Source organism: Cyprinus carpio, chromosome A9 (assembly GCF_018340385.1).
Source record: "Cyprinus carpio isolate SPL01 chromosome A9, ASM1834038v1, whole genome shotgun sequence".
NCBI classification, from domain to species: Eukaryota; Metazoa; Chordata; class Actinopteri; order Cypriniformes; family Cyprinidae; genus Cyprinus; species Cyprinus carpio.
In genome coordinates this window covers 29,159,600-29,184,793 of record NC_056580.1, presented here as the reverse complement: position 1 = coordinate 29,184,793, position 25,194 = coordinate 29,159,600, and the positions used below count along the sequence as shown (strand labels likewise).

General features: G+C 31.9%; 1 protein-coding gene across 2 annotated transcripts; it reads right to left on the bottom strand.

Moving 5' to 3' along the window:
- Nucleotides 1-1,198: 1,198 nt before the first annotated feature.
- Nucleotides 1,199-24,670, bottom strand: LOC109045013 (epidermal growth factor-like protein 6). Of its 2 annotated transcripts, XM_042764391.1 has the most exons (13): nucleotides 24,423-24,670; nucleotides 21,205-21,311; nucleotides 19,658-19,750; nucleotides 18,757-18,876; nucleotides 17,322-17,441; nucleotides 15,905-16,039; nucleotides 15,071-15,193; nucleotides 14,355-14,417; nucleotides 13,230-13,505; nucleotides 4,614-4,688; nucleotides 4,427-4,522; nucleotides 3,408-3,670; nucleotides 1,199-1,585 (listed from the first exon to the last, which is right to left on the bottom strand). In XM_042764391.1, exons 1-13 carry the CDS (start codon nucleotides 24,491-24,493, stop codon nucleotides 1,478-1,480), a joined length of 1,650 nt encoding a protein of 549 aa, XP_042620325.1. In that variant the 5' UTR covers nucleotides 24,494-24,670; the 3' UTR covers nucleotides 1,199-1,477. The 2 variants fall into 2 exon arrangements, with proteins under 2 accessions (XP_042620325.1, XP_042620326.1); XM_042764392.1 differs by lacking the exon at nucleotides 14,355-14,417 and having other exon boundaries at nucleotides 24,423-24,663.
- Nucleotides 24,671-25,194: the final 524 nt, after the last annotated feature.

Genomic DNA, 25,194 nt, shown 5'->3' with positions numbered 1-25,194 from the left:
CATGATTCACAGTTTGGTGAACCATTGAACCAGTGTCTATGCATTTTACCTGATCTCAGTTCAGTTTGATACATTTGCAGACATTATTAATGAGACATTTGTGTAATTAAAAGGAAGAGAAATACTGCCATGAATCTTGTCTAGGAACTTTCGTTCACTCACCACCAGAGGTCACCCGCTCACTACATGGACTCTTGCACCATACCCACTGTTGCACTTCACCCCGGACTACAGTTCCCATCATCCATTGCACTGATTACATGCACACAGCTGAATGCACTGATTACACACACACAGCTGAATCCAATCACACATTCACTATATAACACTCACTCAGATCACTTCCAGACTGCCGAGTATTGTTTAGCGCTTATCCCTCATAGCTGATAGCTACTTTACGGAGCCTTTCCATGTTTTCTAGTCCAGTCTAGTCTAGTCTTGTACCTTAGCCTGCTTATCTTGTCTCTTCAGTCTGCCACCTGTCTTGGATTAACCCCTTGTCTTGCCATTTTGGAATCTGTTCGCCCCTCGTCTGGACTATTGGCTGTCTGCTTGGATTATCTGTTTGCCTTGCCCCCTGGATTACGTTAGCCGTCAATCGACCCACGACTGTTTACTGGACTGCTCTTGTGTCTTGCCCTATATACCTGTTTGCCGGTGTACGACCCTGCCTGTGTATGACCATGTCTATGAATAAAGCTTTGCGTATGGATCTGCAAGTCTCACGTCTCATCTGCCCCGCAACAAATACATATGTAGTTAAAAGTCTCTTAATAGTTCTGTTTTGACAAGCAAACAAAACAAGCCCTGCAAACTCATAAAAGTTATACAGACACGTCATCATATTTAATAATATTTGATGATTTGTTAATTGCATTTATTATACTTTAAATAAAACATTTGCAATGTGCCTGTAAAAGTTGTTTTATGCATGTTTTGGCCAGAGTTTGCATTGCATTTACTCAGTTTGACCAGCAGACATGTATTTATTTAAAAGGATTTTATTTATTTATTAGAAGTTGTACGACTGACCAAGCTTAGAGCCGATCTACAGACGGTCTTAAGGTTTATACTTCATTGCTAAATATCCATTTCTTTATATAGAAAAATTAACGAGATGCTGTCATCTTGACAATGAGTCTTGGCAGAGTTATTGATTTGAGATTATGCATTAATAAAGAATTCTATGACAGAAGTGTAAAAATGGTAAATCTCTTAAAATATTTTAATGTAAAGCAACATTTACAGTCATTATAATGTTACAGTGTTTATATAATCATACAAATAGTGACTGATATCTACCTACAATCAGAAAACATAATATCAATAACACTCAATAGATGAAATTCTCCTTATTTTCATGCAGGTTTGTAACCTGCTTATACTGAAAGCTGAGCAACAGCTAAATCCATCTTTTGTTGTTGTTGTTGTGATGGTAAACAAAGTCACAAACTAAATGATGTCCTTTGTGGCGCCGCTAAAAGATGATGGTTTTATCATCCAGACAGGGTCCAGAGATCAGAGCCACGTGATCCAAACCGATCTCTCCACTCATGGATTTCCCGCGCTCAGCCTCAAAGACAATCTGAAGAAACAGTCAAACCGTTTACATTAATAAAGATAATTAGCTGGAGAACATTAAAGTAACAACACAAGATGTAGCTCAAACAATTAGACTCTTTTCACCATTCACTAAATTCAATGTGATTTTCTTTTTCTTCTTTTTCTTTTTTTTCTATTTGATTTGTATTGTTTGTAACCTGTACAAAAATCTCAATTTTCCTACACCCTAATATGTAAAAATACAGCAAAATGTACTGTATTGACATGAAGGAATTTTCTGTATTGATTTATATTGAAGGACAGCTTCATCCATCAGGCTGTCAGGAAGCTGAACTCGCTCCCGAACTTGCCCCCCCTTCCCTCTTCTGCCCCAGGCACCACTGAACTATGAAATGCGCCCCCCCCCAGGTCCCACATCCCCAGGTCCTTCCACCCCCCTTCCACTAACATACGATGACATGCACCAGTCACTTTGTGCAGCATTGGTCAACTCACTACCTCATTCACCATGGAACTGACATCATTCTACCACCTCATCAGTCAGTTTAAATAAAAAACTGCTCTAAAGCCCTTTTGTCACTTTAATCAGACTGAATAAGCTTTTTTTTCACTAAAAATCTTTTTATCTGCACTGTTTATTCACTGGTTTGCACTCTATCTGCCATGTGCCTTGCGCTGCTTTATTTAACTTTATTTTTATTTTTTATTATATGTCTTTTTTACATTCCCTTATTGTACAGTTTCTTATATTTTATATTTGATCTAGATTTTAGGCTCTACCGTTAGTGTTATCTGTATTTTTTTCAGGTGTTTTTACCTGTATTTTGAATTTACACTGCGTTGTGTTTTAGGGTTAATGGAAATGTCCATAAAATAAATGGATAATGTCTTGGGGAAAAATTACCAGTATTTTTTTTTATTTTTTATTTTTTTTTAAGTGTAGTTGTAATATGTAAATAATACCTATGTAAATATATACTTATTAAAAATGTAAATATGAAAGTGATTAAAAACAGCAATAGAATGAAAAATATATGACTTGTACTTGTACATATATGTACATATACACACAAACATCCAAATATATAATTTAATATTACTTTATAATTACAGTATAATTAAATATAAATAAAATAATTTATAAATAAAATAATGAAAATAATTCATATTTTTTCTGTACACACATACACACACACACACACATTAATTGTTCAGTATTAACAGTTTATATTTATCAATTTATGTTTGGTGCTGCTAGTGCAAAAGAAGAAAAAAAAAGAAAGTTTAATAGAGAAATTATTTTTTATTTCTTGGTGTTTTTGTTTTCCAGTACAAGAAAAGTGAGATGCAAAATGAATTAAGATATTAATCTTGTTTCCTGAAAAAATTTAAATAAATAAATAAAATTAAGTGATTTTATGCTTTAAACAAGAAAAATATCTGCCAGTGTGGTTAGAAAAATTCAAACAGAAAACTTTTTTTTTCTTTAATTTTTCTTTTCTTTTCTTAATTTTGAGAAATTATTCAGAAAACAAGAATTAAGTAAATGTATCTTGCATCTCAAGTAAATGTATTTTTCTTAATTTAAAATGTTTATTTATTTGTACTAGAATCAAGACTAAATATATATATATATATATATATATATATATATATATATATATATATATATATATATATATATATATATATATATATATATATATATATATATATATATATATTATTGTTTGCAGTAAGGCTCCAATATTACACACACTGCAGTTTAAAGAACTTTTAGAAAACAATGTATTTGCTTCATAGTTTGTAAATCTCACAGGTCAGGCTGAACAACTGTAACTTACGGCCTCTGGAGTGTTTTCTGTCCAGTTAATGGTGATCGTCTCTGACTGCCAGCTCTGCTTGTGAGGGTTTCGTTTCTCCCAGATGGCAATGGCACTGTTGTCCAGCATCACCCGTAAGACACCCATGTTCTGACCCTGAATGCGATAATCAAATTTCAGACAGAAGCTGCTCTGACGCATGTAATCATCCAGCAGCAGCTTCATCCTCGCCTGCTCCTTCCTGTTCCCCACAGGACCGCCGAGGGCCAAGTAATATTCACGTCCTGGAGAACCAAACACAAACAGCCACAATCAAGATTTCTGAATTTAATGGGACTTTTTGAGAATGTATTTAGACTGTGACAGTATAAATATGGGAGAAAAAAAAAAGTTAATATAACCAATAACAGAGGAAATGTTATATAATACTTGTGTGTATACAAAGAATATGTGTAAATATTTATTAAAAAATAAACATTAATGACAAATGACGCAAATAACAAAATGAACAAAACAGATGTAAATAATTATTAATATACAAGATTTTAATTGTATAACATTATTATACTATTACAGTTATCTTATTATAGTTCTGTGTAATTCATGAAGTAATATACTTACTATAAGCACTGTTAAATATATATATGTAAATTATTTAAATTATAGTACTTTTAATATTATTTAGTAAAAATTGAATCTTTAAGCAACTAAAATAACAGTTTATTTATAAATTAAATAAATGTTGCAAATGTTAAATAAATATCAATATCTTTGTATGTATATGTATATACAAATATATTAATTATTAAATTACTATTATGTGTGTGGGTGTGTGTGTATATATATATACAGTATATATATATATATATATAGATAGATAGATAGATAGATAGGAATAATTTATTTATTTTTGATTATATTGTCATGATTAAAGTGATTATACAAAATTGTACAAACTGACTCAAGTGTGTCAAGTGTGTCTGTGACTTCTGTTCATTTCCCCAGTGGACACATTTATTAATGCTCATGTGAGTCTGTACCGTTTTCATGGTATTTGATAGTCCAGTCCAGATCGTCCTCATTATCCTGCACCCATTCACACGCACCACGATCAAAGTCACAGTCTGTCAGGAATCCTGCTCAAGTACACACATACAGCACTTCATCAAATCACCTGAATGCTGGAAAGACAACAGCGTTTGGATATAATCTGAAGTGTTTGCTTACTTTCCTTCAGCGGCGCTGCCTGGATCTCCTTCGGCTCTGATTCTGGACCATAAACAGGCACAAAATCATCTAGAACTACAAACGGAAAAACACACAGGTCATAAAGAGCATTTCCAACATTTGTCTTCAGTCTCTGTCAAACCAAAAGAACAGACAGAAAAAAGCATGTCTGATCCAAATGCTGTTCCAGCACCAGAAAACTGACCTGAATTACATGTGCTTTTTACTGAAGGAAATATCAGTGCTCGCAGTCAAACTTTATTTAGAATAATGTTTTCATGACTCTCTTGAATGAATAATGCACAATAACTAAAGTTAAAGAGCTTAATTATGGTTTCATGCTGACATTAAGTGGTTCGAAGATTAATTAATGGCAAAAGTTTACTAGCTTTCCCTATTTCAGTTTTATCACGTGATAGAAAGTCTAAGGCCTTTTCAAGCCGAAGGGCAAACTCATCTAATCTGCGGCCTATCAAGTTAGTATTTTTAAACATTCGCTTACTAAAAAATAAATCATTTCTAATCAATGACTTTATAACCACAAACAATCTGGATTTTATGTTTCTAAATGAAACAAACATGGCTAGAAGACAGCTGCAGTGCAACAGTCCTCAATGAAGCAGCCCCTCCTAACTTTACTTTCATAAGTGTCTGCATGACTGTTAGGAGAGCTGGAGGTGTAGCTGCTCTATTCAAAGATGTCTATCAATGCAAGCAAGTGTCTTTTGGTCAGTACTTGTCTTTTGAATATCTAGGGATTGTGCTGAAAGGTGCTCCACGCATTCTGTTTATCATTATTTACAGGTCTCCAAAATACTCTCCAGGCTTTGTTGAAGAGGTCACAGAAATGTTATCAATGATTTCCTCAGAGTTTGACTGTTTAGCTATTGCAGGGGATTTTAATATTCACATAGATAATGCAGAAAACAAAACTACAAAAGAAATGATAACGGTTCTAAACACTTTTGACCTGATTCAGCATGTGCATGGACCCACACACAAAGGTGGACACACACTAGATTTAATCATCAGTAGGGGTCTAAACATTTCTTCCATTGTTATTAAAGATGTAGCACTATCTGATCACTTCTGTACTTTCTTTGATATATTGATCTCTGCTACCACTGAATCTAGATCTGTCTCTGTCAGAAGGAGATGCATTAACGAGAACACTAGTGTGCGGTTTATGGAGGCTATATCTTTAACACCAAGCATTTCTGCAGACTCTGTTGATATTCTCCTTGATTCCTTTAACTCGAAAGTTAAGAATGTTATTGATGATATTGCTCCAATAATAGTCAGTAAGAAAACAAACAGACAGAAATCAGTTTGGAGAAGATCAACAGCATTTCAGACTATGAAAAGACAATGCAGAAAAGCCGAGCGGATATGGCGGAAGACGAAACTTGAAATTCACTATAGCATCTATAAAGACAGCCTTCATGCTTTTAATGTGGAACTAGCCACAGCTAGACAGAATTTCTTCTCAAACCTTATAAACAGTAACTTAAACAACACTCGTACTCTTTGTGCCACTGTTGAGAGACTGACAAACCCCCCAAGTCAGATTCCCAGTGAAATGCTCTCAAACAGCAAAGCAATGAGTTTGCTTCCTTCTTTTCTGAGAAGATCATCAATATCAGGAAGGTGATTAGCACATCCTCAAGCAATGCAGAGGTCAGATAGATTCGGCTGCAATATCAAAAAGATACTATGTCTATTTTTGAAGCAATTGATAGCAAAATTTTGGAAGAAATAGTGCAGCACCTAAAATCGTCAACCTGCTATCTTGACACACTTCCCACATCTTTTTTCAAAAGTGTGCTTAAACTGTTTAGAAGCAGACCTCTTAGAAGTGGGAACGCCTCACTTCTTTCTGGGACATTTCCAAACTCCCTGAAAACTGCAGTTGTTAAGCCCCTTCTGAAAAAGAGCAATCTTGATAACACCATTTTGAGCAATTATAGACCAATATCTAATCTTCCTTTTATAGGCAAAATTATAGAAAAGGTAGTTCTTAATCAGCTGAACAAATACTTAAACTCAAATGGATACCTGGACAATTTTGAATCTGGTTTCCGACCGCATCACAGCACAGAGACAGCACTCATCAAGATAATAAATGATATTCGCTTAAATTCTGACTGGCAAAATATCAGTGCTGGTATTACTAGATCTCAGTGCTGCGTTTGACACTGTCGATCATAACATACTACTAGAGAGACTGGAAAACTGGGTCGGGCTTTCTGAGATGGTACTCAAATGGTTCAGGTCAGACTTAGAAGGGAGAGGCTATTATGTGAGTCTAGGAGAGCATAAGACTAAGTGGACGTCCATGACATGTGGAGTCCCACAAGGCTCAATTCTTGCACCGCTCTTGTTTAGCCTGTATATGCTCCCACTAAGTCAAATAATGAGAAAGAACCAAATTGCCTATCACAGCTATGCTGATGATACCCAGATTTACCTAGCATTATCTCCAAATGACTACAGCCCCATTGACTCCCTCTGCAAATGTATTGATGAAATTAATAGTTGGATGTGCCAGAACTTTCTTCAGTTAAACAAGGAAAAAACTGAAGTCATTGCATTTGGAAACAAAGATGAAGTTTTCAAGGTGAATGCATACCTTGACTCTAGGGGTCAAACATCTAAAGATCAAGTCAGGAATCTTGGTGTGACTCTGGAGACAGACCTTAGTTTCAGTAGTCATGTCAAAGTAGTAACTAAATCAGCATACTATCATCTAAAAAACATCGCAAGAATTAAATGTTTTGTTTCCAGTCAAGACTTGTAGAAACTTGTTCATGCCTTTATCACCAGCAGGGTGGACTACTGTAATGGTCTCCTCACCGGCCTTACCAAAAAGACCATTATACAGCTGCAGCTCATCCAGAACACTGCTGCCAGGATTCTGACTAGAACCAGAAAATCTGAGCATATCACACCAGTCCTCAGGTCCTTACACTGGCTTCCAGTTACATTTAGGATTGACTTTAAAGTACTTTTACTCATTTATAAATCACTCTATGATCTAGGACCAAAATATATTGCAGATATGTTCACTGAATATAAACCTAACAGAGCACTCAGATCATTAGGATCGAGTCAGTTAGAAATACCAAGGATTCACACAAAACAAGGGGAGTCCGCCTTTAGTTACTATGCCGCCCGCAGTTGGAATCAGCTTCCAGAAGAGATCAGATGTTCTAAAACATTAGTCCATTTAAATCTAGACTCAAAACTCATGTGTTTAGCTGTGCTTTTATTTAATGAGCACTGTGCGATGTCCGAACTAATTGCACTGTATTTTACGTATTCACTGTATTTTATGTAAAATCATTTTCTATTTTTAACTGTTTTAAATTCATTTTAAATAAGTCAATTTTTAAATAATTTTCAAAGTTTTAAAATTGCTTTTTTTTTCATGATTATTTTACTTTCTTTTATGTAAAGCACTTTGAATTACCATTGTGTACGAAATGTGCTATATAAATAAACTTGCCTTGCCTTGCCTAATTAGGTCTATAAGTTTAGAACAAACCCTAAACATAGTGTTTGAGGTCAAGAAAAGTCACACACACACACACACACACACACACACACACACACACACACACACACACACACACACATGATTATGATGTTATTTTAATCACTGATTTTTATTTATATTATGTTTGATAAATAGTTAAAAATAATATTAATGTTATTAGAATTTAATATTTATTTATTTTGCACTATTAATATTTTATTTTACTTAAATTAGAGGTCAGTTTTTGCTACAGATTTTGTTCTCACTTTGTGCCTAGCAAATTCTTTCAGGTTCTTTTAATAAATCAGTATTTATTTTAAGCACATATTTAAATTTTTATTTGTTATTTCAAATGCATTAAAAACAGTAGTCCTACATTTTTCGCATTTAAAACACACTTATTATCATTGACTAAAACTAAAAACATAAAAAAACAAAAACAATTATGTACACACACAAAAATATATTTTAAAATTACATACATAAAAAGACAAGATTGTTTTATTCACTTTTGATTTCTGAAAATACTGTTATTTAAGTCACTTTAACATTTTTATGTTTAATTTTGAAAAAATATAGGAAACTAATTTTAATGTAGTTACTTTATTTATTTATTTATTTATTAAATAATTCATTCATTCATTCATTCTTGCATTCATTCATTACCAATATTTAACTTTATTTAAATTAGAGGTCAGTTTTTATCTGTATTTCTTTTTATTATTATTTTATTTTATTTGAGTTCTGACTATATCAGCTTCTCTTGATAAATCCGGGAAAACCCCTACTAGAAATTGAATATCTGTAGAAAACGAGAAGAATCCTGCAAGTGGACACTTGTCTGCTCTCTCAGACTCTTCTGTGGTGTTTATTTGAGCAGACATGCAGTCAGACTAATGGAAAGAGGGGGAGCTGAAGATGAAAGACTGTCAAACAGCTGTTCTGACGCGATAATAAAAGGCTCCAGCTCTTTCCGTCTATTTTTCCCTCTGGGAAAGAGGGGAAGAGGGGAATTTTCTCCCCAGAGCTCATCTGTGTCTTGGGCTTGTCTCCTCCTGTCTGATCTCTAACATGATCGGGGACAGAGGGGGATCCTGTCAGGTTTTCTGACTTGTCGAGAGATTTAGAGTATAAAGACCATCTCAGACACAATACCTTTCATACAAAAACAATGTGTTTGTTTTAAAGTTATTTTTTTCCTGCAGAAATAAATGATTGTATGCCTTGGGCTTTAAATATAAATAACCTCTCTACATGTAAAAAATAAATAAATAAATAAATAAAAAGATTAGATAGATAGATAGATAGATAGATAGATAGATAGATAGATAGATAGATAGATAGATAGATAGACATGCATACTACTCTTATTAAGTATTAATGTTAATTTTAGCTTAGATTTTAATAGTTTTACTATGTGCTTTTATAATTTTTTATTAGTTAAACATTTATATACAGCATTTGTTAAAATACAGTTTGTCATTTTAGTAATTTAACATTGTTTTAGTTAGTTGCAATATTTCTAATTTTTATAGTTTTAAGTCTAAAGTTTTTCATCTAACATTCATATTTTATTTCAGATTTATTTAAATAAAAATACATTTTTAATAGTTTTACTTTTAGTTAACAGTAACAACACTACACAGCAGAAATCCTATTCTTAATAATTATTAATGTCTTATTTTCCAGTTAAAAATCTAAAAACTCTTGAAACAAGATGTTAACATTTAATGTTAATTTAAGTCTACATTTTAGTCATTTTGTTATTAAATAATATTTTAATATTTCATTTTATTTTTTTTTTTGTTTTGTTCTTTTGTCATCGCAATAGTCAAAAAGTGTATGTGCTTTTTGTCATTTTGTCAACATTTTATATTGTTAAACATTGCATGATGCGATGTACTTGTTAAACATTTATATGCAGTGTAGCTTTCATTTATTTTTATTTTATTTTTTCTCGGAGTGTAACAGAATAACACAGTTAAAGGAAGTGTAATGGACGTTAAGGCTGGTTTCTCCTGCGGGTCACAGAGGGTCAGTGTGATTGATGGCTCTACGCCTCTGCTCTTCACTCATCTTTTGTGAGCTTTATAGTAGACACTGTTGTTTTCTCATTAGTCAACAGTTTGTCTTTGCCACCAAACTGAACGTTTTGGGATGGCCACACAAGACTTGAGTTTCATTCAATTCCATTCATATGCATGGGAACACAGAAGATTGGGTTCACAAACAAATTCTCACCTCTGAATCTTAGACTAACCCATTTGGCTGATGAGGGTTAAAAAAAAAAAAAAAACATTTAGGCTTGAAAATTTATTAAGATCATAAAAATATTGAAGCTATAAAGGTTATCATAAAGCAGTTATGGTAGCCACATCCGCAGCGCGAAAGGGCGCTAGTGTCTGTAGAGAAACGCTAAAGGTAGAAATTAAAATTAGCATTTATATACATAAAAAAAACAAGCTTTATATAATTTTTACAATTTTAATGAAATAGGAATTCTGAATAATGAAAATTAGTTTGTGTCTGCTTATTCTATTCATCAGTGTTTGAACCATTAAAGAAGAAACCACATTTTCCGTGTTTCATTTCTGGGTAAAAAAAAAAAAAAAAAAAAAAAAAAAAAAAAAAAAAAAAAACTTTATGATTTTTATTTAAATACAAATTTTGAATAATGAAAATTAGTTTGTGTCTGCTTATTGTATTCATCAGTGTTTGGACCATTAAAGAAGGAACCACATTTTCCATGTTTCATTTCTGGGTTAAAAAATTAAAAACGAATGGACGCAAAAGTACACGGACTCTACAATAAAGTTAATGTCACTTAATGTAACTAAAGTAGTTTACCAATGTTAACTAATGAACCTTATTGTAAAGTGTTACCAAAATATCAGTATCTCAATGATACTAAAAACAATGGAAATGTAGATTGCTGTTCATTATCATCATGATGAGGTGTTCAGATGTACTTCACACCTACATCTTCTCACTTCAGACGAGTTTAATAAGCACTTATTCCACCAGCACCAGTTTTTTCCTCCTTCTCAAAAAAACCCTGACACCATCCTGCAACCGCATGCAATGCTGCTTCCTCTCACAAGGAGATATAAAGAGTGAAATGTAGCTGTGGAATGGGAAACTACTCTCAGTCTCCCTGTCTGTACATGTAGTACAGTAGATATTCATATACAGGCTGTATTTGAGCCGCCAGAGCAGATGAATGTGGTTCAGTCTCAGCATGCCCTGAATAATAATAATTTTAAAAAAAAACCTGAAAACTTCTTCAAACCTTTACAACTAACTAAAATAAGTTGACGCACTAAAATGGCCAAAACTAAAATATCAGTGTTGCTATTGTTAACAAAAACTAAAACCATTAAAATTAACCATTTACAGAAATAAAACTGAAATCAAATAAAAATATTAGAAAAAATCTTTAAAGGTGCCATAGAATGCAACAATCACTTTTATAAGGTGTTTGAACAAAGTTGTGTGGCCGCAGTGTGTGAAAACCACCAGTCTATAATGATAAAACTCACTCACTCATTGTTTTATAATACCAAAAAATCATAAACAGTCTCTCCACACTAGGAGTTCCAGACTACGACGACTGAGTGAGAAGCTCCGGTCCGCCATTACTGTTTTCTTGCTGTAGCTGCTGGAGATACAATGTCATCGCCAAAGAGCCATTAAAAGTGCCATGTGTTGGGATGCACCAACAAACATAGGACTCTCCATAGACCGCTGAGGACATGGAAGTTTCATTTTCGAAGGAAATGTCCTGGAGAAAAAAAGGAAAAGTACTATACTTTGTGCTAACATTTTACACCGGACTCGACTGCCTCACAAACAAGAGGCAGTTCGGCACTGGAGTTGTGCAAAGATTGCTTCTGAAAGAGGGTTCGATACCAACGCTTCGTGCGCAAACGTCCAGACTCCAGACAAAGTAAGCATCACGCATCATATTTTGTTTTCCAAAAGAGATCCTTGGCTCTCTGTAAGGCTAATTTTGCTAAAGCTACCATTGTGTCTGCCTGTTTTCACTAACGCTGCCTTCACGTGCTACCAGAATGATCTTGAATAGGAATGTGGTAGTTAAATATTGTGTTTGGAAGCAATGTGTAAGGTCAGTAACACGGTCACTGTAACACTGGAATGCCCGCAGCATGAGCTCTTGAAGCTCCGCACTCTTCTGAGAAGGGAGCAGGGTTGGCAGGTTTTCGTACAAGACCCTCCCACAGACATGAAAAGCAACGCACGGCAACAGTGTTAATATAGCCCAATTCCGCGGAAAACCGCTGATTTGGCAACACTGGAAGGGAGGCGGGAGCACCAGCTCATTCTCACTTAAAGGGGACATACATTTAAACAGAGCGTTTGGCTACTTCCCTAAAAGTGGCAATTTCAACAAGCTATAAAAAATTATTTGTGGTGTATTTTGAGATAAAACTTCACATACACACTCTGGGGCGATTAGAGAACATTTTAAAATATTGTATTAATGCATTCTATGGCACCTTTAAACTTAACGTGAAAATTTTTATTTTTAATAAATAAATTAAAGTTTTACATAACTGTAAAAAATAAATAATAATAATAATATTAATAATTATAATATTGACAAAAAACAATTACTTAAACTAAAATTAAAATGTAAGAATAAAAGATCATTTTCAAAATATTAATAAATGGTATAAATATATACACTATATGATGAGTTTGCATACAAAAAAAAAAAAAAAAAAAAACGAACAAACAAAAAAAACCTTAAATGTCCTTATAACTAATTCATCTTTGCCCTAAACTCCTGATTCTCCATAGACTCATTTGGTCATTTCAGTAACAGCAATAGCCAACAAATTTATTTCTGTGTTGATTCTTATTTTAGTCTGGAATGCACCACATCAAACCTGTGTGCAGTTAATAATGCCTCGTTCAGTGTGTCCTGCATGTGTATGAAGTGTATCTCTGTATATCCTGTGCTGTGAATGGACTCAGCACATTACTCAGAATATGTGCTCTTTAAATAGGACGGAGCGTGTCAACAGTGTAAAGAGGAGTATTTTTAGTGAGTCACTCACAGAAAGCATCTCCTCTGGGGTTCAGGTCCTCGGCCTCCAGCTGGTTTCCTGTGTCATCTTCCTCTTCCTCCTCCTCCTCCTCCTCATCTTCTTCATCATAAAACTTCTCCTCCTCTGGAAACACGGGTGTGTGCTCCGAAGGGCTGATGTAGACCTCGCTGTCGTAGTCAAAGGGCTGCAGGTGGAGTCGTGGAGAATCGGTCACCGCAGGCTCGGGGATGGTGTTGTCAAACTTGCCGCCCAGAATCCGAGTTTTAGAGGGGAAATCAGGAATAGCTGCAGGATGCAGACGATACAATTAAATGCATGAGAAAGCTAGAATGAAATCTTTTATGCTGATGTCAAATTATATTCTAAAGTCATTCAAATTCAAAAATGCATATTTGGAGCTTGATAAATGTTAATTTGATTCATGCAATTGCAACATTATTGCATTATTCATTTAACATGCATTATATACACCAATACTATATATGTCTGGATATGCATGAAGCTTCTCTATGCGAAGTGCATCTGTCGTGCATGAAGCCATTCGCAAAGGTCCATAATTAAGTTGCATGGTAACACTTTGTTAATATATGAAAATTTTCCAACTTCTAATAGGTTTAATATATGTTTTTACATAATATGTATTTCATAAATGACAATTTAATATATGTACAGAGCATAGCATAAGGACTACCATTAACCAATATTATTATTATTATTTTTTTTAAATATGATTACTCATTGACTTTGGAAACAACATGCATTTAATTAACTTTTATATAAACTTGTTTTTAACAGTGGGTTTCCTTGAACTTTAAATATAATTCAACTGAAAAATAAATTTAAATAAAAAAAATAGTTAGTAGAAATTAGATACAAATAAATTCATATTTAAGATGAGGTGAATTAATGTTAACAAATTAGACTTTTTTTTGTAAAGTGTTACCATTTGCATTTGCAAAGCACTAAATAGATCACTATAGCAGAAGTTTCCTCTAACTGCTGATGGTTTGCATGTTGTTTTGTACCAGAAAACAGCATTTTCAGAAATAACATGTTCAAATATCAGAACTCAGAGGAAACGTTTTTCTGCATACAGCTGTTAATCGCTGGCTCTGCATCTCTGGACTTTCTCACCATTGAGAAACCCATCTGTATTTCCTTTCTCACCTGCCCAGGATCTGTGATAAAAAGGCTTGACTACAAAAACACAAAGGATTCGGTTCACATGACTTAAAATGATACTCAGAGGTCAAAGTTCAGGAGATTTATTGAGATCTCAGTTAAATTTAAAGGAAACCCTTTAGAGCTGCTAATGTTTCCTTCAGATTTTTCTTTCCTGTCATTTAACTGCTTTTTTTAGGCTAATTACAAACAGATATTCACACAAATGAGCTCAAAATTTAATCGTATATCCATATGCAAAATATTTACTTGAAGTCAAGAGTTTGGAGACAGCTGCTCACTGAATATTTTGCATATTTTGCACAAAAATAAAAAAAGAAGAAGAAAACTGAAATAATGATAAAACAACTAACACAAATGAAAACTCTTATATGTACATATATCATTCATTATTTCAGAGTTTTCATGAGGTGCATAGTAGCATTTTAATTTTGTAAAGAAATTCACACATATGCATTATATTTTATATTTATATTCTACAAAAATAATTTCAAGCATCAAAGAATTTAAGGTCTTTAAGATCATGAGAAACATACATTTAGTCAGTGTGTCCAAACTCATCACTAGTGTATATTTAATCCAAAAGCAACAATTTCAATCTATAATGCTGTAAATTATGCATGTAATGTCACTGATTTATTGCTTTCGGGTTTGATTTTGTCTCTCACCTGAACAATCAAATCCACTGCCACGGAAACCCTGCTTGCATTTACACTTGTAGGATCCATGAGTGTTGATGCACTCTGCGTGATGACTGCACTTATGTGTATTGGACACACATTCATTAATATCTGAAAAACAATGTACAGTTTTGTTATTTTGCATTAAATAAAGCATGAATCACTCACAAATCATTTTTTCACATTTCCTGAGCATCTTTCGGATTCTTAATTAAAGAGCACAGATCCATGAACAAAACAACCAGCTCCAGAGGAATCATAATATAACATTTGATTTAAAGCAATTTTATATTTTTAATGTTTTTACTTTATTTTTGATAATTAGAAAAAGTAATGAATAAAGTTAAAAAAATAATAATAATAGAAAATGTTTTTAAAAGATAATTGCAACTTTTTATCTCACAGTTCTGACTTCTCAGAATTGTGAGTTTATATTTCAAAATTATGAGTTTATTTCTCACAATTCTGCATTTATATCTTGCAATTCTGACTTTTTTTTTTTTTTTTTTTTTTACGAATTGTTAGATAAGTCGCAATTATATATTTTGTTCATGGCAGAAACAAGCTTCCATAAAAATCCGCTTCAGAGTTCAGAACAACTTCAAATTTCATACACTCAGAAATTCCTAATGGCAAGCAGTGCACTGAATTGTGAAATTTGGAAAGTAGAAAGACTGAAATATAATTTTCTTGTAAAATGTACTCCAATAATTGTGGTTTCATTTACAACTTCAACCAATTTTTGCTCCCAGAATGTGACTGCCTCACTCTGTTACAGTATTCAGTCTATCACAAAAGCAAGTTACACTGTTTCTTTCTTACCAACACAGTCGTATTTTCCACTGACGTATTTGAGATCATAACCCGTCTGGCACTTGCAGTAGTAGCTTCCAAACGTGTTGGTGCACTGACGGTTGAACGGACACTGGTTTTTCCCAGTCACACATTCATCAATGTCTAAAAAAGAAAATGAGTTGATTAGGCATCTTGACTGTCTGCTTTCATTGATCTAAATTCCCACACCTTATGACCATTGAATTTCCATGATTTCTCCACCTATTCTTGATTACTAGCTAAGGATTAATATATATATATATATATATATATATATATATATATATATATATATATATATATATATATATATATATATATATACATATATATAAACAATACATTCACAAACAAATTCTAGCTGATTAAACTTTATAGAGCAAAGCACAACTAGAAAAAAAAAGATATTGACTATTGATTTTATAATTTTATGAAAATATGTTATTTCATGAATCATCTTACAGTACTTAATATTTTGGTCTTGTTCTCCAATATTTTTTCTTGTTTTCCAGTACAAATATATAAACACTCTTGAATCATTTACTTGAGAAGATATTAAGTCTTGTTTTCTAAAACAAATAAATAAATAAAAATAATACTAATTGATGTCAGAAAAATAAACTTTATGCAAAGGGAAAACAAGATTATTTTTCTAACCCCATATTTCACCCAGTTTTTAAAGAAAAAGTATCTGCCAGTGGGATCAGAAAAATAAACTTAATTCAAAGAGTAAAAAATATTCTTTTTCTTTTTTTTTTTTTTAAGTATAAACTCACTTAATATGGAAGAAAAAAATGTGGCAATAGGGTCGGGAAAAAAATGCATTTAAATCAAAGGTAAACGAGATGATTTTTCTTGTTTTAGTGTAAACTCACTTAATTTTGGTACATTTTTCAGAAAACAAGACTTAACGTTTTATGTCATTTTGGTTCTCAATTATCTTGATTCAGGAATTTACTTGTACTGGAAAAAGAAACGAAGCTGATTTTTGGAGCACTCATAGAAACCCCCCAAAATAATAATAATAATAAAAAATAAAAAAAATATAAAAAAAATTAAAGTTTGCAGAGAAATCTAATTTTAAAATTCCCTCATATTTCTGGGTTTTCTATGACTGCTCCAAAAATCAGCTTCATTTTATTTAAGCAAAATTATTATTATTATTATTAATTTTCTCCCTTAAATTTTAGGGGGAAAACTGACCTGGACATGTTTTCATGAGATTTACCCCTTCTGTCTCATATATCAGAGAAAAAGAGCATATTTCAGTCAATCAGTTGTCGAGATCAAGTTATTATTGGTTTGATATAGAAAACCTGACTTGCTCTGAGTGGCTCCATCACTCTCAACAGTGAAAGCAGTTACTACTTCATCTGAAGAGCAGGTGTCATTGAGCTGTTCTCACCCACACAGGTCTTCCCATCAGATCCCAGCTGCAAGCCAGGAGACGGACAGAGACAGCGGATCTCTCCCTGCACCTCCTCACAGCCGTACTGACAGTGAGCCAGAGAACAGGTCCTCGAATCTGCAGTCAAACACATGCACAAACCTTCACATTTATATACGAGAAAAACTCAGATTTAAAGGTTGACTGAATGAACTAATGTACAAAAGTTTTCATTAGCCTACATAAAATGTTAAATAAAGTCAACTATTAGTTCATTTAATGTGTGCATCTTAAATTATTAAACAGCAAGAACTTGCAACGTCAAACCAATGGGCTGTTGAACATGTTCAGTTTGATCACCCATAATCCACTTGAAGCATTTTTGTGTGTGTGTGTGTGTGTGGGTGTGTGTGTGTACAAATTAATATTTTAGTTCTATTTAATGTTTTTAAGTCACCATTAGTGTGATTAGTGTTCAATTTAATCAGCTTTATTCAAAAAATTGTACACACTTGTTATGGTGCATAGAAAAAATATCACATTTTGAGTTTGTGCAATTAATTGATACACAAATTAAGAAAACAAACTATTTAGTGGATTTGCATAAGATTTGCATTAATAATATGCAATATTAATACTCATTTAACATCAGAATGATATCTTATTGACCTTGGATCCACTATACTTACTTTATTATATATACATGCATAAATTAGGATTACTAAATGAATGAAACTTATTTTAATGTTTGCTTAAAGCACAGACCAACTTTAATTATTAAGATGACAACTTTTTTATATCTAACAATTGTGACTTTTTTTATTAAGAAATGAAAATATAAACTGTGAGAAATAAACTTGTAAAGTCACAATTTTGAGATTAACGTCACATTTATATGTTTTTATTTTGTGGAGGAAAAAAGCTTTTCTCACAATTGATATAAACTAATAAATATAAATTAACTTATACCAAAAAAAAAAAAAAAACTTAAATTGTTTCGCAGAAAAGACTCCCAAAAGAAGAAAATTTTACATCAATAATGTGCAATATTTATACTCTTTATTTACTTCAAAATTGTAGTTTATTGAACTTGTACAATCTTGTATATATTATAATTACTTTATGGAACCTTTTATTCTGTCTGCTTTAAAACACAGAACGACGTTATTGTCCTGAGGCTGGTTGCATCAAAGTTTTGTTTTTGATAACAATCCAAAAATGAAAACACAAAGTTATTGTTTAATGAGTATTGAGCTCAGGTCACATTGACTAGAGTTGTGTTATTTTCTTGTTTTTTTTTTTTTTTTTTTTTTTGTTGTTGTTGTTGTTTTAGGAAAAACATAAGAATGAGTAGAGTTTTTTTTTTTTTTTTTTTTTTTTTTTTTTTGAGTAAATTCTTATTGGGTGAACTATTGATTTTGATATTTGATTATATTGAAGCACAGTCACTCACTTGCACAGGAGCCATCAGGCATCAGCATGTATCCGTTTAAGCAGTAGCACATGTAGCTACCAAAGGTGTTCATACAGCGATGTTCACAGGGCCGAGGCTTTAGACCGCACTCATTCAGATCTGAACCCAGAGACAGAAAGAGATCATTAATGAGCAGAACATCATTGCTTCTGCTGTATATAGCATATATACTGTGTACAGTCTGGGAATTTACTGAATGCATGGATGACCTACTACTGTACGTTTGCTAAAATATAAACCTTATGCAGTCTCAAAATGTAATGGCCTTCCGCTGTCAATGTAAAGAATAAATCAATAGATATATCAGCCATGATAGAGGGGCATCAGTCCCTTTTTACTGTAAAATAATACTGATAAATCAGTATTATTTTAAAATAATACGATATTTCATGAATCATGTTTTGTGTTTTCTATTAGCTTTTAGAATTAAAACTAGCGATGCCAAATTGCATAAATAAATCAAACAAGTTTGCGCAATTTAGTTTAATTCACAGTTCATTAACGAAAAAAGAAGTTGCTTGACATAAAATATACATTAACTTAAATAACATAAAAAATACTTTTTTAAAAACTTTAAGTTAAAGTACTAAAATAACTAAAAGTACATTTTTTTTTTTTTACTAAAAATGATAAATACAAATTTATGTAAAAAATAAATAAATCATATATATATATATATATATATATATATATATATATAGATATATATATATATATATATATATATATATATATATATAACAAATAATGAATAATGAATAAAACAAAAATAAAAATGAGAAAAACACAAAACAAAATTACTAAAAAATTAACAACTATTTTTAAAAATAAACTCAATTAAAAATATTAAGAAACACTATATAATACCACTGGCACAAACCTTGACTACACGTTTTTCCGGTGTATCCGGGAAAGCACTTGCATTTGTTGGGGCCGACGCACTCGCCATGTTTGCATCCCAGTTCACACTGAGCTGGTAAAACATTCAACAGTAGAGATATATTAGTAAAGGAAACAGCTCAGGTCAAATCTGTTCACAAAACCACACGTCTGGAAACCAAAGCCAAATGCTGTTCTCCCAGATTTCCTCTCAAAGTTCAGTGTGGTTTGAAAGAACCAAACCACAGAAAGAATGAACATATCATATGAGTTTGTGGATGATAATTCTCCCAGTGTTTCCGTGTTTTGAATGACTATTGAATCGCCGTATGGACACTTATATAATGACGTTTTAGTGCCACATAATAAATAAATAAATAAATTGATACAAAATGAAGATGATGAGAATAAAGGCATAGCATTGTGAGACTGAATTTGTAACAATTTGAGATTAAAATTAAAAGACTCAAAATATTATGACCTTATTCTCATATGGCTACAACTTTTCTTCTTGTAATTTTGACTTTATTCTTAAAATATTATGACTTTAATCTTACAATGACTTTATTCTCATAATCTTAGATTATTTTCATGTGGCACTAAATTAATGTCGTACACTTGCATCCTTGTTACTAAAAAAAAAAATATATTCTCTAAATTTATTCTCACATCCACAACTTTGTTCTCAAAGTGTTACGACTTAATCTCATTTTGCTATGACTTTATTCTGTCATTGCTAAAACTTTGTTCTGGTCATTTTGATATTATCATCAAAATATTACGACATTAATTTCACCATGCTTTAACTTAATTCTCACAATTTTGGCTTTATTATCGAAACATTACAAGTTTAATCTCGTATAAGACTTTATTCTTATATTACTACAATTTAATTGTAGTAATTTTTATTTTATTATCAAAATATTATGACTTTAATCTTACAATGTTCAGACTTTAATTTCATAAATTTGACTTTATTCTCAAAATACTGCATTTCGTTGCCTTGTACGTTACATGTGCAATGACAATAAAGTTGAATCTGATCTGATCTGAAAATATTATGGCTTTAAACTTGTATAAGACTTTATTCTCAAAATACTGAAGTTTAATCTTGCACAAGATTTTATTCCCATAATGCTTCGACTATTTGTGTTATTTTTACTTTATTATCAAAGTATTACAACTTTAATCTCAATGCTACTACTTTATTTTATAATTTTGATTTAATTCTCAGAATATTACAACTTCAATTTCGTATAAGATTTTATTCTCATAATACTACGACTTTATTCTTGTAATTTTTATTTTACAATCAAAATATTACAACTTTAATCTCACAATGTTCAGACTTTATTCTTATAATTTTGACATTACACTCAAAATATTACAAGTTTAATCTCGAATAAGACTTTATTATCATGATGCTATGACTTTATTCTTGTAACTTTGACTTTATCATCAAAATATATATAATATTTTTTTTTTTTTTTTTTTTTTTTGCATGGCACTAAAATGCCATAGTAGAATTGCTTAATTCTCCTCATTTACCTTCACAGTGCCCTTTGCTGTTTTTCTTCCATCCGTAGCAGCACTCCAGCCTGCTGCCATAACGGCAAACACCTGCCAAACTCCTCGCTGGGATCTGACGCTTTTGTCTTTAAGGAAAACATCAGAAACATGTCAGCTTTACACTAAGAAGTGAGGATTTCTTAAAAAAAAAAAAAAAAAAAAAAAAAAAAATATATATATATATATATATATATATATATATAATTTAGATATGATCCAAAAATCACAACATGAAAGCAAAATAATGTTTTGTTTTTCATAATACCAAAACGTGAAATTTTATCAAATTCTGAGTTTCTACACCAGTTTTTTTTTTTCTTAATTTTTTTTTTTTTTTTTTTTTTTATGACTAGTGTATCTCTGGGTGTATTAAGCTGTCAGAGGATCACAGGTTGTTCCAGGTGAAAATGAGCCTTGATTTGAAGGTAAATGCCTCACTTTGGTGACCTGTGACCCTCCTGGACTAGTCCAGCCGTAAAAGCAGCAGAAATGCAGAAACACACATGAAGATCCAGCAGGGATTTGAATAGACAGGATGTAGGAACCTCTGCGTTTATGACTCTTTAAGTGTTTAACAGATGCCTCTTACAGGAACCCCTAACATTTCCGCTATAATTAAACCTTGTGCTATTCATGGCAATCACACATCAGCAGATGGATCAGGAGCTTCTTTCAAGCAGAGGTGTTTGTTGAGCAATAGTTAGCACTTAAACAGGTTTTCACAGACCTTTCCTACACCTGTAAGATGGGTTGGCTTTGGGATTTTGCAGTATCAAATGACCTTTTACTTATTTAACTACTTTTCACAATATTCTTTTCTTTTTCTCTCTCTCTTTTTTAATAAAGGCTTTGATTATATGCGTGTTCTTGACACCAAATAATTATTAAATAAATAATTAAAACAATTAAATAAATAAATAAAATTATAATTTAAATGAAATAATTATATAAACTACATTATTTAACTAAATTGACTGCTCATTTGCATAAAGTTGAACATTCTTTCAGCTTTGTCTAGCTGTTGCACAAACCCACAATGTATTGATGCAAAAAAAAAAAAAAAAAAAAAAAAAAAAAAAAACACATTATCAGACTGAACTACAGGCCTACAAAAATTTCACTACAAAGTTAGAATTAATATTCATTAATATTATTGATTTAACTGCTCTATCACTGTCAGATGAGAACAAAAGTTGAAGTGAATAATGACACTATTGTCTTCTAAAATTGGTAAACAGTTTGCAGCATCGACAGTTATTGAACTGAACTGAATCAACATTGAACTGAATTGACCCGAATAATGACACTGTCTTCTATCAAGCTACTTTGCAGCTGAAATCGAATTTGTTTTATAATCACTGTTAATTTCCTGTTTATTAATGTGAAGCTGCTTTGAAACAATTTGTATGAAGTGCCATAGAAATAAATGTAACTTGACTTGACTTACAGACCTCACAAATTCAAAATTTGTGGCTTTGAGTTAATCTGTATTAACTTTGTAATCATCTATAAGAAATAAAATGAAAACAATAATTAGTGTTTGGCCCGTATAGCAGCTGCTATTTGCCATTTTTTTCTAATTATCATCATTTTTTTCTGTTTGGCTTATGTGTCTGAGGACTTTATTTATTTATTTATTTATTTATTTATTGTTCTTCCGTTCTCCATCTTCTTTAGTTGACTGTTTCTGCAATAAAATTATTAAACAGAACTGTTAAACAAAGTAAACAGTATATGAAAAAGTATTACAGCTTTTATTTGTAAAAAAATAAGCAGTATTTGCTTCATTATTAGTAGTAGATCAGTACTAAACAATAATGTTTTCTCATCTAGAGGATTCAGCACATACAGATTTATATCACTTAAACAAGTCTATGAATATCTAATAAACATTTAATTTCACAAACCTTGGAAACTGGTGAAAATAATCAATTTCTAATATAGGGACTATTAAAATATAAACTAGTAAAAAATATATAAATTAATTTCAGCATTTGTTATGCATGTTATTTGTACTATTTTTAAAAGAAATATTGTGATACCTTAAATATCGGCTTTATATCAGCCATTCTCATCTCTAAGACACCTGCATCAGCCATCAAAAAACAATATTGGTTGACCACTATACAACTACTAATAATAAAATTTTACAGTTTAAAAAAAAAAAAAAAAATATATATTATATATATATATATATATATATATATATATATATATATATATATATATATATATATATATATATATATATATATTTATGACTCATCCTGCACTACACAAATTTTCATCCAATGAGATGCTCTCTAGAATGAGCAAGCCCCTCCCCCAATTCATCTGCCTAGCAACAGAAAGTCAACTAAAGCCTATAGAAATATATGAAATAGAAACAGAAAAAAGACAAAACTGCTTTTTCAAGTGATCAACATGCTCTCTTTGGTTCCAGATGTTTGTAATTCTGCGTGCTTCTCATGTTGGTCTCTAAATTTGGACGGGGCTCCAGAGGGACGGAGTGAATCAGTGAACCAACTGAAATAAACTCTGTACAGGAGCAAATGGGAGCCAGTCATGTGAACAGGTGGCCGACGCTCATTACGGCCAAAATTAGCAGCTTATCATTGGCAGATCAGCACTGACGGCTTCCCAAACCAACACAACAACAGCCATTTACATGAATAATTTTAATTATGTTTATTATTTTTTTTACCCCATTAATGGATATTTTTTACCCTCTTTTAAGCATAAACTCACTTCCTTTTTTGTAATTTTTTTTTCTTCAAAAAACATGACAATATCTTTGTTAACAGTTTATGCATTTAATATTGTTACAGAAACACTGAAAATCTAATATTGACCTTTAATCAAAAAGAGTTGCATTGATCCCAAATGTTTTTGCACATTAAATGCTGTTGGCTTTTAACTTATGAATCTATTTGCTCCATAAAAAGTATCACAAATAAGATCTCGATCGTTTCTCAGAGAAATCATTGAGATTTCAAGAAAATCCTACTTCTCAGATGTTTCTCTTGAGAAAAGACCTTGATAATCTCACATGTGTCTCTTCTAGAGATGTAGAAGAAATTTCAACAATATCTTATAGTCTGCAATCAAAAGTCAGAGATCTCAGTATGAGCATTAACATGCTAAAGTTTTCTCCACAACAAAGGCTGATTAATTTTAAGCAGGAGAAGGTCACTTGCCTGTAGTCTGCAGATCCTGAGGAGAAATAAAGCAGAAATGACAGAGCGCTGATCCACGTCAAATGTTTCATGATTTAAAACAGCCTTTATTTCTGCGCTGTCCTTTTCTCTTCTGTTTGCTTTTCCCAGTGTGACTGCAGGATGAAGTCTGCAGCGTCTCTCTCTCGTCTCGCTGAAATTCCAGAAGTCATTGCGTTGAGTGACAGAAGGGCTGGAAGTCTTTTGTGGGGGGTGTTTCAGACGTCTACTCTCTGAAACTCAATCTGTGACGTCTAGATTGATGGAGTCACGTCAAACAACTCACTTCATGCACCGGGAGAAAGAAAACCTGGTTTAAGAGAAATTCAGAGTGAAAGAAAACACTCTCTTTATTCATGAATGTGAATTTGAATTGAATTGGCCACAACACACAGGAAGTTGAATTTACTTACTTGCAATTTAAAGAAAATTTACACAGTCACAATATAAAGCATTTTCGTTCAACACAATTTTATGACAAAATTATTCATTTTGACTAATTATGCCTTTTGAAAAATGGACATATTTGATGATAACCAGTATTATTTTAGTATCACTGACATACTATTATAGTTTATATATATATATATATATCTATATATATATATGTATATATATATATATATATATATATATATATATATATTCTGTTTTAACCTTAAGTTTCAGTTATCATTTATTGGTTGCAGTTATTTAGTTTAAGTAATTGTGTTGTGCTTTCGACAATTTTATGAGAATGTATTTTTTTTATAAC

Excerpts from the sequence above, each read along its gene's own strand:
- LOC109045013 (XM_042764391.1), bottom strand. The coding sequence starts at position 24,493 with ATGAAACATTTGACGTGGATCAGCGCTCTGTCATTTCTGCTTTATTTC. Across the intron at positions 16,040-17,321 it reads TGATGGGAAGACCTGTGTGG|ACATTGATGAATGTGTGACT; the intron begins GTGAGAACAGCT and ends TTTCTTTTTTAG. Across the intron at positions 4,523-4,613 it reads GGCAGCGCCGCTGAAGGAAA|GATTCCTGACAGACTGTGAC; the intron begins GTAAGCAAACAC and ends GTACTTGAGCAG.